The sequence below is a fragment of the Saccoglossus kowalevskii genome, chromosome 11 (genome assembly GCF_978046115.1).
Source record: "Saccoglossus kowalevskii chromosome 11, keSacKowa6.1, whole genome shotgun sequence".
NCBI lineage: Eukaryota > Metazoa > Hemichordata > Enteropneusta > Harrimaniidae > Saccoglossus > Saccoglossus kowalevskii.
Window position 1 is genome coordinate 5,595,448 of NC_140651.1, and position 16,449 is coordinate 5,611,896.

The following is a 16,449-nucleotide window of genomic DNA, read 5'->3' on the forward strand; positions in this document are numbered from 1 at the left end:
TTTTAAATCGAAAACACTTTCATGAATTACGTAATCGACGATGCAGTAAGCAATCAAAACTTGCGCAACTCGAATTTGAAAACAATCATTAATGACGTAATCGACCATGAAGTACTAGTACAATTTACGCAAAACAGGACACGTTCTTCGAGCCGGATTCGAACCAGCGACCTAAGGATAACAGCAAATGACCACTACAGTCCTCCGCTCTACCAACTGAGCTATCGAAGGGATGACATGTAGTCATTATGTCAAACATGATGAGTCCAATTCTGCCCTTTGACATTTAATGTCTCATTATGATGTCACCGTTTTGACGTTTGTGCAATCATATATTGAGTAACGCAATCAGAACATGCACCATTTTCAATTGAAAACACTTTCATGAATTACGTAATCGACGATGCAGTACGCAATCAAAACTTGCGCCACTCGAATTTGAAAACAATCATTAATGACGTAATCGACCATGAAGTACTAGTACAATTTACGCAAAACAGGACACGTTCGTCGAGCCGGATTCGAACCAGCGACCTAAGGATAACAGCAAATGACCACTACAGTCCTCCGCTCTAACAACTGAGCTATCGAAGGGATGACATGTAGTCATTATATCAAACACGATGACCCCAATTATACCCTTTGACATTGAATGTCTCATTTTGATGTCACCGTTTTGACGTTTGTGCAATCATATATTGAGTAACGCAATCAGAACATGCGCCATTTTCAATTGAAAACACTTTCATGAATTACGTAATCGACGATGCCGTACGCATTCAAAACTTGCGCCACTCGAATTTGAAAACAATCATTAATGACGTAATCGACCATGAAGTACTAGTACAATTTACGCAAAACAGGACACGTGCTTCGAGCCGGGTTCGAACCAGCGAGCTAAGGATAACAGCAAATGACCACTACAGTCCTCCGCTCTACCAACTGAGCTATCGAAGGGATGACATGTAGTCATTATGTCAAACATGATGAGTCCAATTCTGCCCTTTGACATTGAATGTCTCATTATGATGTCACCGTTTTGACGTTTGTGCAATCATATATTGAGTAACGCAATCAGAACATGCGCCATTTTAAATTGAAAACACTTTCATGAATTACGTAATCGACGATGCAGTACGCAATCAAAACTTGCGCCACTTGAATTTGAAAACAATTCATTAATGACGTAACCGACCATGCAGTATTAGTACAATTTACGCAAAACAGGACACGTTCTTCGAGCCGGATTCGAACCAGCGACCTAAGGATAACAGCAAATGACCTCTACAGTCCTCCGCTCTACCAACAGAGCTATCGAAGGGATGACATGTAGTCATTATATCAAACACGATGACCCCAATTATACCATTTGACATTGAATGTCTCATTATGATGTCACCGTTTTGACGTTTGTGCAATCATATATTGAGTAACGCAATCAGAACATGCGCCATTTTCAATTGAAAACACTTTCATGAATTACGTAATCGACGATGCAGTACGCAATCAAAACTTGCGCCACTCGAATTTGAAAACAATCATTAATGACGTAATCGACTATGAAGTACTAGTACAATTTACGCAAAACAGGACACGTCCTTCGAGGCGGATTCGAACCAGCGACCTAAGGATAACAGCAAATGACCACTACAGTCCTCCGCTCTACCAACTGAGCTATCGAAGGGATGACATGTAGTCATTATGTCAAACATGATGACCCCAATTCTGCCATTTGACATTGAATGTCTGATTATGATGTCACCGTTTTGACGTTGGTGCAATCATATATTGAGTAACGCAATCAGAACATGCGCCATTTTCAATTGAAAACACTTTCATGAATTACGTAATCGACGATGCAGTACGCAATCAAAACTTGCGCCACTCGAATTTGAAAACAATCATTAATGACGTAATCGACCATGAAGTACTAGTACTATGTACGCAAAACAGTACACGTCCTTCGAGCCGGATTCGAACCAGCGACCTAAGGATAACAGCAAATGACCACTACAGTCCTCCGCTCTACCAACTGAGCTATCGAAGGGATATCATGTAGTCATTATGTCAAACATGATGAGTCCAATTCTGCCATTTGACATTGAATGTCTAATTATGATGTCACCGTTTTGACGTTTGTGCAATCATATATTGAGTAACGCAATCAGAACATGGCCATTTTAAATTGAAAACACTTTCATGAATTACGTAATCGACTATGCAGTACGCAATCAAAACTTGCGAAACTCGAATTTGAAAACAATTCATTATTGACGTAATCGACCATGAAGTATTAGTACAATTTACGCAAAACAGGACACGTCCTTCGAGCCGGATTCGAACCAGCGAATTAAGGATAACAGCAAATGACCACTACAGTCCTCCGCTCTACCAACTGAGCTATCGAAGGTATGACATTAAGTCATTATATCAAACACGATGACCCCAATTCTGCCCTTTGACATTGAATGTCTCATTTTTATGTCACCGTTTTGACGTTTGTGCAATCATATATTGAGTAACGCAATCAGAACATGCGCCATTTTCAATTGAAAACACTTTCATGAATTACGTAATCGACGATGCAGTATTAGTACAATTTACGCAAAACAGGACACGTCCCTCGAGCCGGATTCGAACCAGCGACCTAAGGATAACAGCAAATGACCACTACAGTCCTCCGCTCTACCAACTGAGCTATCGAACGGATGACATTTAGTCATTATATCAAACACGATGACCCCAATTCTGCCCTTTGACATTGAATGTCTCATTTTTATGTCACCGTTTTGACGTTTGTGCAATCATATATTGAGTAACGCAATCAGAACATGGCCATTTTAAATTGAAAACACTTTCATGAATTACGTAATCGACGATGCAGTACGCAATCAAAACTTGCGAAACTCGAATTTGAAAACAATTCATTATTGACGTAATCGACCATGAAGTATTAGTACAATTTACGCAAAACAGGACACGTCCTTCGAGCCGGATTCGAACCAGCGAATTAAGGATAACAGCAAATGACCACTACAGTCCTCCGCTCTACCAACTGAGCTATCGAAGGGATGACATGTAGTCATTATGTCAAACATGATGAGTCCAATTCTGCCCTTTGACATTTAATGTCTCATTATGATGTCACCGTTTTGACGTTTGTGCAATCATATATTGAGTAACGCAATCAGAACATGCACCATTTTCAATTGAAAACACTTTCATGAATTACGTAATCGACGATGCAGTACGCAATCAAAACTTGCGCCACTCGAATTTGAAAACAATCATTAATGACGTAATCGACCATGAAGTACTAGTACAATTTACGCAAAACAGGACACGTTCGTCGAGCCGGATTCGAACCAGCGACCTAAGGATAACAGCAAATGACCACTACAGTCCTCCGCTCTACCAACTGAGCTATCGAAGGGATGACATGTAGTCATTATATCAAACACGATGACCCCAATTATACCCTTTGACATTGAATGTCTCATTTTGATGTCACCGTTTTGACGTTTGTGCAATCATATATTGAGTAACGCAATCAGAACATGCGCCATTTTCAATTGAAAACACTTTCATGAATTACATAATCGACGATGCAGTATGCAATCAAAACTTGCGCCACTCGAATTTGAAAACAATCATTAATGACGTAATCGACTATGAAGTACTAGTACAATTTACGCAAAACAGGACACGTCCTTCGAGCCGGATTCGAACCAGCGACCTAAGGATAACAGCAAATGACCACTACAATCCTCCGCTCTACCAACTGAGCTATCGAAGGGATGACATGTAGTCATTATATCAAACACGATGACCCCAATTATACCCTTTGACATTGAATGTCTCATTTTGATGTCACCGTTTTGACGTTTGTGCAATCATATATTGAGTAACGCAATCAGAACATGCGCCATTTTAAATTGAAAACACTTTCATGAATTACGTAATCGACGATGCAGTACGCAATCAAAACTTGCGCCACTTGAATTTGAAAACAATTCATTAATGACGTAACCGACCATGCAGTATTAGTACAATTTACGCAAAACAGGACACGTTCTTCGAGCCGGATTCGAACCAGCGACCTAAGGATAACAGCAAATGACCTCTACAGTCCTCCGCTCTACCAACTGAGCTATCGAAGGGATGACATGTAGTCATTATATCAAACACGATGACCCCAATTATACCATTTGACATTGAATGTCTCATTATGATGTCACCGTTTTGACGTTTGTGCAATCATATATTGAGTAACGCAATCAGAACATGCGCCATTTTCAATTGAAAACACTTTCATGAATTACGTAATCGACGATGCAGTACGCAATCAAAACTTGCGCCACTTGAATTTGAAAACAATTCATTAATGACGTAACCGACCATGCAGTATTAGTACAATTTACGCAAAACAGGACACGTCCTTCGAGCCAGCGACCTAAGGATAACAGCAAATGACCACTACAGTCCTCCGCTCTACCAACTGAGCTATCGAACGGATGACATTTAGTCATTATATCAAACACGATGACCCCAATTATACCCTTTGACATTGAATGTCTCATTTTGATGTCACCGTTTTGACGTTTGTGCAATCATATATTGAGTAACGCAATCAGAACATGGCCATTTTAAATCGAAAACACTTTCATGAATTACGTAATCGACGATGCAGTAAGCAATCAAAACTTGCGCAACTCGAATTTGAAAACAATCATTAATGACGTAATCGACCATGAAGTACTAGTACAATTTACGCAAAACAGGACACGTTCTTCGAGCCGGATTCGAACCAGCGACCTAAGGATAACAGCAAATGACCACTACAGTCCTCCGCTCTACCAACTGAGCTATCGAAGGGATGACATGTAGTCATTATATCAAACACGATGACCCCAATTCTGCCCTTTGACATTGAATGTCTCATTTTTATGTCACCGTTTTGACGTTTGTGCAATCATATATTGAGTAACGCAATCAGAACATGCGCCATTTTCAATTGGAAACACTTTCATGAATGACGTAATCGACGATGCAGTACGCAATCAAAACTTGCGCCACTCGAATTTGAAAACAATCATTAATGACGTAATCGACTATGAAGTACTAGTACAATTTACGCAAAACAGGACACGTCCTTCGAGCCGGATTTGAACCAGCGACCTAAGGATAACAGCAAATGACCACTACAGTCCTCCGCTCTACCAACTGAGCTATCGAAGGGATGACATGTAGTCATTATATCAAACACGATGACCCCAATTATACCCTTTGACATTGAATGTCTCATTATGATGTCACCGTTTTGACGTTTGTGCAATCATATATTGAGTAACGCAATCAAAACATGCGCCATTTTAAATTGAAAACACTTTCATGAATTACATAATCGACGATGCAGTATGCAATCAAAACTTGCGCCACTCGAATTTGAAAACAATCATTAATGACGTAATCGACTATGAAGTACTAGTACAATTTACGCAAAACAGGACACGTCCTTCGAGCCGGATTCGAACCAGCGACCTAAGGATAACAGCAAATGACCACTACAATCCTCCGCTCTACCAACTGAGCTATCGAAGGGATGACATGTAGTCATTATATCAAACACGATGACCCCAATTATACCCTTTGACATTGAATGTCTCATTTTGATGTCACCGTTTTGACGTTTGTGCAATCATATATTGAGTAACGCAATCAGAACATGCGCCATTTTAAATTGAAAACACTTTCATGAATTACGTAATCGACGATGCAGTACGCAATCAAAACTTGCGCCACTTGAATTTGAAAACAATTCATTAATGACGTAACCGACCATGCAGTATTAGTACAATTTACGCAAAACAGGACACGTTCTTCGAGCCGGATTCGAACCAGCGACCTAAGGATAACAGCAAATGACCTCTACAGTCCTCCGCTCTACCAACTGAGCTATCGAAGGGATGACATGTAGTCATTATATCAAACACGATGACCCCAATTATACCATTTGACATTGAATGTCTCATTATGATGTCACCGTTTTGACGTTTGTGCAATCATATATTGAGTAACGCAATCAGAACATGCGCCATTTTCAATTGAAAACACTTTCATGAATTACGTAATCGACGATGCAGTACGCAATCAAAACTTGCGCCACTTGAATTTGAAAACAATTCATTAATGACGTAACCGACCATGCAGTATTAGTACAATTTACGCAAAACAGGACACGTCCTTCGAGCCGGATTCGAACCAGCGACCTAAGGATAACAGCAAATGACCACTACAGTCCTCCGCTCTACCAACTGAGCTATCGAACGGATGACATTTAGTCATTATATCAAACACGATGACCCCAATTATACCCTTTGACATTGAATGTCTCATTTTGATGTCACCGTTTTGACGTTTGTGCAATCATATATTGAGTAACGCAATCAGAACATGGCCATTTTAAATCGAAAACACTTTCATGAATTACGTAATCGACGATGCAGTAAGCAATCAAAACTTGCGCAACTCGAATTTGAAAACAATCATTAATGACGTAATCGACCATGAAGTACTAGTACAATTTACGCAAAACAGGACACGTTCTTCGAGCCGGATTCGAACCAGCGACCTAAGGATAACAGCAAATGACCACTACAGTCCTCCGCTCTACCAACTGAGCTATCGAAGGGATGACATGTAGTCATTATATCAAACACGATGACCCCAATTCTGCCCTTTGACATTGAATGTCTCATTTTTATGTCACCGTTTTGACGTTTGTGCAATCATATATTGAGTAACGCAATCAGAACATGCGCCATTTTCAATTGGAAACACTTTCATGAATGACGTAATCGACGATGCAGTACGCAATCAAAACTTGCGCCACTCGAATTTGAAAACAATCATTAATGACGTAATCGACTATGAAGTACTAGTACAATTTACGCAAAACAGGACACGTCCTTCGAGCCGGATTTGAACCAGCGACCTAAGGATAACAGCAAATGACCACTACAGTCCTCCGCTCTACCAACTGAGCTATCGAAGGGATGACATGTAGTCATTATATCAAACACGATGACCCCAATTATACCCTTTGACATTGAATGTCTCATTATGATGTCACCGTTTTGACGTTTGTGCAATCATATATTGAGTAACGCAATCAAAACATGCGCCATTTTAAATTGAAAACACTTTCATGAATTACATAATCGACGATGCAGTATGCAATCAAAACTTGCGCCACTCGAATTTGAAAACAATCATTAATGACGTAATCGACTATGAAGTACTAGTACAATTTACGCAAAACAGGACACGTCCTTCGAGCCGGATTCGAACCAGCGACCTAAGGATAACAGCAAATGACCACTACAATCCTCCGCTCTACCAACTGAGCTATCGAAGGGATGACATGTAGTCATTATATCAAACACGATGACCCCAATTATACCCTTTGACATTGAATGTCTCATTTTGATGTCACCGTTTTGACGTTTGTGCAATCATATATTGAGTAACGCAATCAGAACATGCGCCATTTTAAATTGAAAACACTTTCATGAATTACGTAATCGACGATGCAGTACGCAATCAAAACTTGCGCCACTTGAATTTGAAAACAATTCATTAATGACGTAACCGACCATGCAGTATTAGTACAATTTACGCAAAACAGGACACGTTCTTCGAGCCGGATTCGAACCAGCGACCTAAGGATAACAGCAAATGACCTCTACAGTCCTCCGCTCTACCAACTGAGCTATCGAAGGGATGACATGTAGTCATTATATCAAACACGATGACCCCAATTATACCATTTGACATTGAATGTCTCATTATGATGTCACCGTTTTGACGTTTGTGCAATCATATATTGAGTAACGCAATCAGAACATGCGCCATTTTCAATTGAAAACACTTTCATGAATTACGTAATCGACGATGCAGTACGCAATCAAAACTTGCGCCACTCGAATTTGAAAACAATCATTAATGACGTAATCGACTATGAAGTACTAGTACAATTTACGCAAAACAGGACACGTCCTTCGAGCCGGATTCGAACCAGCGACCTAAGGATAACAGCAAATAACCACTACAGTCCTCCGCTCTACCAACTGAGCTATCGAAGGGATGACATGTAGTCATTATGTCAAACATGATGAGTCCAATTCTGCCCTTTGACATTTAATGTCTCATTATGATGTCACCGTTTTGACGTTTGTGCAATCATATATTGAGTAACGCAATCAGAACATGCACCATTTTCAATTGAAAACACTTTCATGAATTACGTAATCGACGATGCAGTACGCAATCAAAACTTGCGCCACTTGAATATGAAAACAATCATTAATGACGTAATCGACCATGAAGTACGAATACAATTTACGCAAAATAGGACACGTCCTTCGAGCCGGATTCGAACCAGCGACCTAAGGATAACAGCAAATGACCACTACAGTCCTCCGCTCTACCAACTGAGCTATCGAAGGGATGACATGTAGTCATTATGTCAAACATGATGACCCCAATTCTGCCATTTGACGTCTCATTATGATGTCACCGTTTTGACGTTTGTGCAATCATATATTGAGTAACGCAATCAGAACATGCGCCATTTTCAATTGAAAACACTTTCATGAATTACGTAATCGACGATGCAGTACGCAATCAAAACTTGCGCCACTCGAATTTGAAAACAATCATTAATGACGTAATCGACCATGAAGTACTAGTACTATGTACGCAAAACAGGACACGTCCTTCGAGCCGGATTCGAACCAGCGACCTAAGGATAACAGCAAATGACCACTACAGTCCTCCACTCTACCAACTGAGCTATCGAAGGGATGACATGTAGTCATTATGTCAAACATGATGAGTCCAATTCTGCCATTTGACATTGAATGTCTAATTATGATGTCACCGTTTTGACGTTTGTGCAATCATATATTGAGTAACGCAATCAGAACATGGCCATTTTAAATTGAAAACACTTTCATGAATTACGTAATCGACTATGCAGTACGCAATCAAAACTTGCGAAACTCGAATTTGAAAACAATTCATTATTGACGTAATCGACCATGAAGTATTAGTACAATTTACGCAAAACAGGACACGTCCTTCGAGCCGGATTCGAACCAGCGAATTAAGGATAACAGCAAATGACCACTACAGTCCTCCGCTCTACCAACTGAGCTATCGAAGGTATGACATTAAGTCATTATATCAAACACGATGACCCCAATTCTGCCCTTTGACATTGAATGTCTCATTTTTATGTCACCGTTTTGACGTTTGTGCAATCATATATTGAGTAACGCAATCAGAACATGCGCCATTTTCAATTGAAAACACTTTCATGAATTACGTAATCGACGATGCAGTACGCAATCAAAACTTGCGCCACTTGAATTTGAAAACAATTCATTAATGACGTAACCGACCATGCAGTATTAGTACAATTTACGCAAAACAGGACACGTCCTTCGAGCCGGATTCGAACCAGCGACCTAAGGATAACAGCAAATGACCACTACAGTCCTCCGCTCTACCAACTGAGCTATCGAACGGATGACATTTAGTCATTATATCAAACACGATGACCCCAATTATACCCTTTGACATTGAATGTCTCATTTTGATGTCACCGTTTTGACGTTTGTGCAATCATATATTGAGTAACGCAATCAGAACATGGCCATTTTAAATCGAAAACACTTTCATGAATTACGTAATCGACGATGCAGTAAGCAATCAAAACTTGCGCAACTCGAATTTGAAAACAATCATTAATGACGTAATCGACCATGAAGTACTAGTACAATTTACGCAAAACAGGACACGTTCTTCGAGCCGGATTCGAACCAGCGACCTAAGGATAACAGCAAATGACCACTACAGTCCTCCGCTCTACCAACTGAGCTATCGAAGGGATGACATGTAGTCATTATATCAAACACGATGACCCCAATTCTGCCCTTTGACATTGAATGTCTCATTTTTATGTCACCGTTTTGACGTTTGTGCAATCATATATTGAGTAACGCAATCAGAACATGCGCCATTTTCAATTGGAAACACTTTCATGAATGACGTAATCGACGATGCAGTACGCAATCAAAATTTGCGCCACTTGAATTTGAAAACAATTCATTAATGACGTAACCGACCATGCAGTATTAGTACAATTTACGCAAAACAGGACACGTTCTTCGAGCCGGATTCGAACCAGCGACCTAAGGATAACAGCAAATGACCACTACAGTCCTCCGCTCTACCAACTGAGCTATCGAAGGGATGACATGTACTAAGTATATCAAACACGATGACCCCAATTATACCCTTTGACATTGAATGTCTCATTTTGATGTCACCGTTTTGACGTTTGTGCAATCATATATTGAGTAACGCAATCAGAACATGCGCCATTTTAAATTGAAAACACTTTCATGAATTACGTAATCGACGATGCAGTAAGCAATCAAAACTTGCGCAACTCGAATTTGAAAACAATCATTAATGACGTAATCGACCATGAATTACTAGTACAATTTACGCAAAACGGGACACGTCCTTCGAGCCGGATTCGAACCAGCGACCTAAGGATAACAGCAAATGACCACTACAGTCCTCCGCGCTACCAACTGAGCTATCGAAGGGATGACATGGAGCCATTATATCAAACACGATGACCCCAATTCTGCCCTTTGACATTGAATGTCTCATTTTTATGTCACCGTTTTGACGTTTGTGCAATCATATATTGAGTAACGCAATCAGAACATGCGCCATTTTCAATTGGAAACACTTTCATGAATAACGTAATCGACGATGCAGTACGCAATCAAAACTTGCGCCACTTGAATTTGAAAACAATTCATTAATGACGTAACCGACCATGCAGTATTAGTACAATTTACGCAAAACAGGACACGTTCTTCGAGCCGGATTCGAACCAGCGACCTAAGGATAACAGCAAATGACCACTACAGTCCTCCGCTCTACCAACTGAGCTATCGAAGGGATGACATGTACTAATTATATCAAACACGATGACCCCAATTATACCCTTTGACATTGAATGTCTCATTTTGATGTCACCGTTTTGACGTTTGTGCAATCATATATTGAGAAACGCAATCAGAACATGACCATTTTAAATTAAAAACTCTTTCATGAATTACGTAATCGACGATGCAGTACGCAATCAAAACTTGCGCCACTTGAATTTGAAAACAATCATTAATGACGTAATCGACCATGAAGTACTAGTACAATTTACGCAAAACAGGACACGTCCTTCGAGCCGGATTCGAACCAGCGACCTAAGGATAACAGCAAATGACCACTACAGTCCTCCGCCCGACCAACTGAGCTATCGAAGGAATGACATGTAGTCATTATGTCAAACACGATGACCCCAATTATACCCTTTGACATTGAATGTCTCATTTTGATGTCACCGTTTTGACGTTTGTGCAATCATATATTGATTTACGCAATCAGAACATGCGCCATTTTAAATTGAAAACTCTTTCATGAATTACGTAATCGACGATGCAGTGGGCAATCAAATGTTGCGCAACTTGAATTTGAAAACAATCATTAATGACGTAATCGACCATGAAGTACTAGTACAATTTACGCAAAACAGGACACGTCCTTCGAGCCGGATTCGAATCAGCGACCTAAGGATAACAGCACATGACCACTACAGTCCGCCGCTCTACCAACTGAGCTATCGAAGGTATGACATTAAGTCATTATATCAAACACGATGACCCCAATTCTGCCCTTTGACATTGAATGTCTCATTTTGATGTCACCGTTTTGACGTTTGTGCAATCATATATTGAGTAACGCAATCAGAACATGCGCCATTTTCAATTGAAAACACTTTCATGAATTACGTAATCGACGGCGTACGCAATCAAAACTTGCGCAACTCGAATTTGAAAACAATCATTAATGACGTAATCGACCATGAAGTACTAGTACAATTTACGCAAAACAGGACACATCCTTCGAGCCGGATTCGAACCAGCGACGTAAGGATAACAGCAAATGACCATTACAGTCCTCCGCTCTACCAACTGAGCTATCGATGATGTCACCATTTTGACAGTACACGTCCTTCGAGCCGGATTCGAACCAGCGACCTAAGGATAACAGCAAATGACCACTACAGTTCTCCGCTCTACCAACTGATCTATCGAAGGGATGACATGTAGTCATTATGTCAAACATGATGAGTCCAATTCTGCCATTTGACATTGAATGTCTCATTATGATGTCACCGTTTTGACGTTTGTGCAATCATATATTGAGTAACGCAATCAGAACATGCGCCATTTTCAATTGAAAACACTTTCATGAGTTACGTAATCGACGATGCAGTACGCAATCAAAACTTGCGCCACTTGAATTTGAAAACAATCATTAATGACGTAATCGACCATGAAGTACTAGTACAATGTACGCAAAACAGGACACGTCCTTCGAGCCGGATTCGAACCAGCGACCTAAGGATAACAGCAAATGACCACTACAGTCCTCCGCTCTACCAACTGAGCTATCGAAGGGATGACATGTAGTCATTATGTCAAACATGATGAGTCCAATTCTGCCATTTAACATTGAATGTCTAAATATGATGTCACCGTTTTGACGTTTGTGCAATCATATATTGAGTAACGCAATCAGAACATACGCCATTTTCAATTGAAAACTCTTTCATGAATTACGTAATCGACGATGCAGTACGCAATCAAAACTTGCGCCACTTGAATTTGAAAACAATCATTAATGACGTAATCGACCATGAAGTACTAGTACAATGTACGCAAAACAGGACACGTCCTTCGAGCCGGATTCGAACCAGCGACCTAAGGATAACAGCAAATGACCACTACAGTCCTCCGCTCTACCAACTGAGCTATCGAAGGGATGACATGTAGTCATTATGTCAAACATGATGAGTCCAATTCTGCCATTTAACATTGAATGTCTAAATATGATGTCACCGTTTTGACGTTTGTGCAATCATATATTGAGTAACGCAATCAGAACATACGCCATTTTCAATTGAAAACTCTTTCATGAATTACGTAATCGACGATGCAGTACGCAATCAAAACTTGCGCCACTTGAATTTGAAAACAATCATTAATGACGTAATCGACCATGAAGTACTAGTACAATGTACGCAAAACAGGAGACGTCCTTCGAGCCGGATTCGAACCAGCGACCTAAGGATAACAGCAAATGACCACTACAGTCCTCCGCTCTACCAACTGAGCTATCGAAGGGATGACATGTAGTCATTATGTCAAACATGATGAGTCCAATTCTGCCCTTTGACATTTAATGTCACATTATGATGTCACCGTTTTGACGTTTGTGCAATCATATATTGAGTAACGCAATCAGAACATGCGCCATTTTCAATTGAAAACACTTTCATGAATTACGTAATCGACGATGCAGTACGCAATCAAAACTTGCGCCACTCGAATTTGAAAACAATCATTAATGACGTAATCGACCATGAAGTATTAGAACTATTTACGCAAAACAGGACACGACCTTCGAGCCGGATTCGAACCAGCGACCTAAGGATAACAGAAAATGACCACTACAGTCCTCCGCTCTACCAACTGAGCTTTCGAAGGGATGACATGAATTTATTATATCAAACATGATGACCCCAATTCTGCCCTTTGACATTGAATGTCTCATTTTGATGTCACCGTTTTGACTTTTGTGCAATCATATGATGAGTAACGCAAGCAAAAATTGCGCCACTTGAATTTGAAAACAATTCATTAATTACGTAGTTGACCACTACATTCCTCCGCTCTACGAACTGAGCTATCGAAAGGATGACATAAAGTCATTATATCAAACATGATGAGCCACTTGAATTTGAAAATAATTTCATGAATTTTATGTAAATCGACCACGCAGTACTAGTAGTTCATTTTGTTCGATCGATCGTTCGTTTTTTCGTTCACTCATACTTTAGCGTGTTCGCAAGTTCGTTCGTTCATTCGTTCGCTCGTTCGTTCGTTCATTCATTCATTCATTCATTCGTTCATTCATTCATTCATTCATTCATTCATTCATTCATTCATTCATTCATTCATTCGTTCATTCATTCATTCATTCATTCATTCATTCATTGTTATGGATTTTTACCTGATGTGCGTCATTCGCCGGTACGATATAGGCTCTCACGTTTTTGTTGCCAGTTGAAATCTTTTTCATCTCTTCTCTCAACGCCTTTATTCTATCTGTGGTGTCAGTAACAGTGTCAGGATAATACTGTAATGACATAAATATATTCATTCACTTGTAACAGAGAGTAATGATAATACAATGTATAAGAAAATAATCTACTGTTTCACTGCCAGGATTACACAGATAACACTGAGTTGTGTTAATTATGTAACAGTCTGTTACTGTTTCACTGCCCGGGTTACACAGATAACACTGAGTTGTGGTAATTATGTAACAGTTTGTTACTGTTTCACTGCCCGGGTTACACAGATAACACTGGGTTTTGGTAATTATGTAACAATATTTTACTGTTTCACTGCCCGGGTTACACAAATAACACTGACTTGTGGTAATTATGTAACAGTCTTTTACTGTTTTACTGTCCGGGTTACACAGATAACACTGACTTGTGGTAATTATGTAACAGTGTGTTACTGTTTCACTGCCCGGGTTACACAGCTAACACTGACTTGTGGTAATTTGTAACAGTCTTTTACTGTTTCACTGCTCGGATTACACAGATAGCACTGAGTTGTGGTAATTATGTAACATTCTGTTACTGTTTCACTGCCCGAGTTACACAAATAACACTGACTTGTGGTAATTATGTAACAGTCTTTTACTGTTTCACTGCCTGGGTTACACAGCTAACACTGACTTGTGGTAATTTGTAACAGTTTGTTACTGTTTCACTGCTCGGATTACACAGATAGCACTGAGTTGTGGTAATTATGTAACATTCTGTTACTGTTTCACTGCCCGAGTTACACAAATAACACTGACTTGTGGTAATTATGTAACAGTCTTTTACTGTTTCACTGCCCGGGTTACACAAATAACACTGACTTGTGGTAATTATGTAACAGTCTTTTACTGTTTCACTGCCCGGGTTACACAAATAACACTGACTTGTGGTAATTATGTAACAGTCTTTTACTGTTTTACTGTCCGGGTTACACAAATAACACTGACTTGTGGTAATTATGTAACAGTCTTTTACTGTTTTACTGTCCGGGTTACACAAATAACACTGACTTGTGGTAATTATGTAACAGTCTTTTACTGTTTTACTGTCCGGGTTACACAAATAACACTGACTTGTGGTAATTATGTAACAGTGTGTTACTGTTTCACTGCCCGGGTTACACAGCTAACACTGACTTGTGGTAATTTGTAACAGTCTGTTACTGTTTCACTGCCCGGGTTACACAGATAGCACTGAGTTGTGGTAATTATGTAACATTCTGTTACTGTTTCACTGCCCGGGTTACACAAATAACACTGACTTGTGGTAATTATGTAACAGTCTTTTACTGTTTCACTGCCCGGGTTACACAAATAACACTGACTTGTGGTAATTATGTAACAGTCTTTTACTGTTTTACTGTCCGGGTTACACAAATAACACTGACTTGTGGTAATTATGTAACAGTGTGTTACTGTTTCACTGCCCGGGTTACACAAATAACACTGACTTGTGGTAATTATGTAACAGTCTGTTACTGTTTTACTGCCCGGGTTACATAGCTAACACTGACGTGTGGTAATTATGTAACAGTCTGTTACTGTTTTACTGTTACGGTATTAAATGATGTATAACTATTGTTACCGTTGATGGTATACGTAATGTACGGTAATGTATATAATACTGTTTCACTCACCGGATTATTTGGGTCAGAACAATCTCGAATGTCACCTTGATATCTGCCGAGATTAAATCCGCTATAACCGTAGTTGAACCAATTTCTATCATCAATAAACTGACCAAATTCCCTCTGAGGTTCACCAATCACCATGGCAACTAAAATATTACGTTTATTAAAGTAAAGCGTGACGAACATAAATTCCTTCACAATTTGAGAAACTGATTGATCAGTGGTAAATGATGGTGCGTTATATTCATATTAGCCGTGTGATCCATTGTTCTGAATGATAATGTAATTGTTGATTTGATGGTCATGATAATTAGTAATTCGTAACAATTTAAATGTCGATATGATGTTCACAACACGTTAAGTTTAGCAATGTAATTGTGGTAAATGTTGTTGTGTTGCTCATGATGTATGGTCATGTGCGATAATGTTATTAATAATATGATGAACATTGTATAACGACAAGTGTAATAAAGTAATTATGGTACATGTTGGTTTA

The 16,449-nt window shown here is 39.5% G+C and overlaps 1 protein-coding gene and 29 non-coding genes across 30 annotated transcripts in view; all 30 read right to left on the minus strand.

The window, feature by feature from the left end:
- The window catches only part of LOC102801971 (xaa-Pro aminopeptidase 1-like), a 183,737-nt gene that overhangs the window by 166,665 nt on the left and 623 nt on the right, over positions 1 to 16,449 (minus strand). The window contains exons 2-3 of the mRNA XM_085505381.1: positions 15,960 to 16,099; positions 14,218 to 14,343 (exon numbers count right to left, since the gene is read on the minus strand). Of these exons, the coding sequence (XP_085361507.1) occupies positions 14,218 to 14,343; positions 15,960 to 16,099 (266 nt within the window). The remainder of the gene's footprint in view (positions 1 to 14,217; positions 14,344 to 15,959; positions 16,100 to 16,449) is intronic.
- TRNAY-GUA (transfer RNA tyrosine (anticodon GUA)) lies at positions 144 to 231 on the minus strand. The gene is given in 2 exon segments: positions 144 to 179; positions 195 to 231. It is a non-coding gene; the product is annotated as a tRNA-Tyr (tRNA).
- Positions 1,597 to 1,684, minus strand: TRNAY-GUA (transfer RNA tyrosine (anticodon GUA)). Its single transcript is given in 2 exon segments — positions 1,597 to 1,632; positions 1,648 to 1,684. It is a non-coding gene; the product is annotated as a tRNA-Tyr (tRNA).
- Positions 1,960 to 2,047, minus strand: TRNAY-GUA (transfer RNA tyrosine (anticodon GUA)). Its single transcript is given in 2 exon segments — positions 1,960 to 1,995; positions 2,011 to 2,047. It is a non-coding gene; the product is annotated as a tRNA-Tyr (tRNA).
- TRNAY-GUA (transfer RNA tyrosine (anticodon GUA)) lies at positions 2,323 to 2,410 on the minus strand. The gene is given in 2 exon segments: positions 2,323 to 2,358; positions 2,374 to 2,410. It is a non-coding gene; the product is annotated as a tRNA-Tyr (tRNA).
- Positions 2,620 to 2,708, minus strand: TRNAY-GUA (transfer RNA tyrosine (anticodon GUA)). Its single transcript is given in 2 exon segments — positions 2,620 to 2,655; positions 2,671 to 2,708. It is a non-coding gene; the product is annotated as a tRNA-Tyr (tRNA).
- TRNAY-GUA (transfer RNA tyrosine (anticodon GUA)) lies at positions 2,983 to 3,070 on the minus strand. The gene is given in 2 exon segments: positions 2,983 to 3,018; positions 3,034 to 3,070. It is a non-coding gene; the product is annotated as a tRNA-Tyr (tRNA).
- Positions 3,709 to 3,796, minus strand: TRNAY-GUA (transfer RNA tyrosine (anticodon GUA)). The gene is given in 2 exon segments: positions 3,709 to 3,744; positions 3,760 to 3,796. It is a non-coding gene; the product is annotated as a tRNA-Tyr (tRNA).
- TRNAY-GUA (transfer RNA tyrosine (anticodon GUA)) lies at positions 4,073 to 4,160 on the minus strand. The gene is given in 2 exon segments: positions 4,073 to 4,108; positions 4,124 to 4,160. It is a non-coding gene; the product is annotated as a tRNA-Tyr (tRNA).
- Positions 4,788 to 4,875, minus strand: TRNAY-GUA (transfer RNA tyrosine (anticodon GUA)). Its single transcript is given in 2 exon segments — positions 4,788 to 4,823; positions 4,839 to 4,875. It is a non-coding gene; the product is annotated as a tRNA-Tyr (tRNA).
- TRNAY-GUA (transfer RNA tyrosine (anticodon GUA)) lies at positions 5,151 to 5,238 on the minus strand. The gene is given in 2 exon segments: positions 5,151 to 5,186; positions 5,202 to 5,238. It is a non-coding gene; the product is annotated as a tRNA-Tyr (tRNA).
- TRNAY-GUA (transfer RNA tyrosine (anticodon GUA)) lies at positions 5,514 to 5,601 on the minus strand. Its single transcript is given in 2 exon segments — positions 5,514 to 5,549; positions 5,565 to 5,601. It is a non-coding gene; the product is annotated as a tRNA-Tyr (tRNA).
- Positions 5,878 to 5,965, minus strand: TRNAY-GUA (transfer RNA tyrosine (anticodon GUA)). Its single transcript is given in 2 exon segments — positions 5,878 to 5,913; positions 5,929 to 5,965. It is a non-coding gene; the product is annotated as a tRNA-Tyr (tRNA).
- On the minus strand, positions 6,242 to 6,329 carry TRNAY-GUA (transfer RNA tyrosine (anticodon GUA)). The gene is given in 2 exon segments: positions 6,242 to 6,277; positions 6,293 to 6,329. It is a non-coding gene; the product is annotated as a tRNA-Tyr (tRNA).
- Positions 6,604 to 6,691, minus strand: TRNAY-GUA (transfer RNA tyrosine (anticodon GUA)). The gene is given in 2 exon segments: positions 6,604 to 6,639; positions 6,655 to 6,691. It is a non-coding gene; the product is annotated as a tRNA-Tyr (tRNA).
- On the minus strand, positions 6,967 to 7,054 carry TRNAY-GUA (transfer RNA tyrosine (anticodon GUA)). The gene is given in 2 exon segments: positions 6,967 to 7,002; positions 7,018 to 7,054. It is a non-coding gene; the product is annotated as a tRNA-Tyr (tRNA).
- Positions 7,330 to 7,417, minus strand: TRNAY-GUA (transfer RNA tyrosine (anticodon GUA)). Its single transcript is given in 2 exon segments — positions 7,330 to 7,365; positions 7,381 to 7,417. It is a non-coding gene; the product is annotated as a tRNA-Tyr (tRNA).
- TRNAY-GUA (transfer RNA tyrosine (anticodon GUA)) lies at positions 7,694 to 7,781 on the minus strand. Its single transcript is given in 2 exon segments — positions 7,694 to 7,729; positions 7,745 to 7,781. It is a non-coding gene; the product is annotated as a tRNA-Tyr (tRNA).
- On the minus strand, positions 8,057 to 8,144 carry TRNAY-GUA (transfer RNA tyrosine (anticodon GUA)). Its single transcript is given in 2 exon segments — positions 8,057 to 8,092; positions 8,108 to 8,144. It is a non-coding gene; the product is annotated as a tRNA-Tyr (tRNA).
- TRNAY-GUA (transfer RNA tyrosine (anticodon GUA)) lies at positions 8,420 to 8,507 on the minus strand. The gene is given in 2 exon segments: positions 8,420 to 8,455; positions 8,471 to 8,507. It is a non-coding gene; the product is annotated as a tRNA-Tyr (tRNA).
- Positions 8,776 to 8,863, minus strand: TRNAY-GUA (transfer RNA tyrosine (anticodon GUA)). Its single transcript is given in 2 exon segments — positions 8,776 to 8,811; positions 8,827 to 8,863. It is a non-coding gene; the product is annotated as a tRNA-Tyr (tRNA).
- TRNAY-GUA (transfer RNA tyrosine (anticodon GUA)) lies at positions 9,139 to 9,226 on the minus strand. The gene is given in 2 exon segments: positions 9,139 to 9,174; positions 9,190 to 9,226. It is a non-coding gene; the product is annotated as a tRNA-Tyr (tRNA).
- On the minus strand, positions 9,503 to 9,590 carry TRNAY-GUA (transfer RNA tyrosine (anticodon GUA)). Its single transcript is given in 2 exon segments — positions 9,503 to 9,538; positions 9,554 to 9,590. It is a non-coding gene; the product is annotated as a tRNA-Tyr (tRNA).
- On the minus strand, positions 9,865 to 9,952 carry TRNAY-GUA (transfer RNA tyrosine (anticodon GUA)). The gene is given in 2 exon segments: positions 9,865 to 9,900; positions 9,916 to 9,952. It is a non-coding gene; the product is annotated as a tRNA-Tyr (tRNA).
- On the minus strand, positions 10,229 to 10,316 carry TRNAY-GUA (transfer RNA tyrosine (anticodon GUA)). Its single transcript is given in 2 exon segments — positions 10,229 to 10,264; positions 10,280 to 10,316. It is a non-coding gene; the product is annotated as a tRNA-Tyr (tRNA).
- On the minus strand, positions 10,592 to 10,679 carry TRNAY-GUA (transfer RNA tyrosine (anticodon GUA)). Its single transcript is given in 2 exon segments — positions 10,592 to 10,627; positions 10,643 to 10,679. It is a non-coding gene; the product is annotated as a tRNA-Tyr (tRNA).
- On the minus strand, positions 10,956 to 11,043 carry TRNAY-GUA (transfer RNA tyrosine (anticodon GUA)). The gene is given in 2 exon segments: positions 10,956 to 10,991; positions 11,007 to 11,043. It is a non-coding gene; the product is annotated as a tRNA-Tyr (tRNA).
- On the minus strand, positions 12,515 to 12,602 carry TRNAY-GUA (transfer RNA tyrosine (anticodon GUA)). Its single transcript is given in 2 exon segments — positions 12,515 to 12,550; positions 12,566 to 12,602. It is a non-coding gene; the product is annotated as a tRNA-Tyr (tRNA).
- Positions 12,878 to 12,965, minus strand: TRNAY-GUA (transfer RNA tyrosine (anticodon GUA)). Its single transcript is given in 2 exon segments — positions 12,878 to 12,913; positions 12,929 to 12,965. It is a non-coding gene; the product is annotated as a tRNA-Tyr (tRNA).
- Positions 13,241 to 13,328, minus strand: TRNAY-GUA (transfer RNA tyrosine (anticodon GUA)). Its single transcript is given in 2 exon segments — positions 13,241 to 13,276; positions 13,292 to 13,328. It is a non-coding gene; the product is annotated as a tRNA-Tyr (tRNA).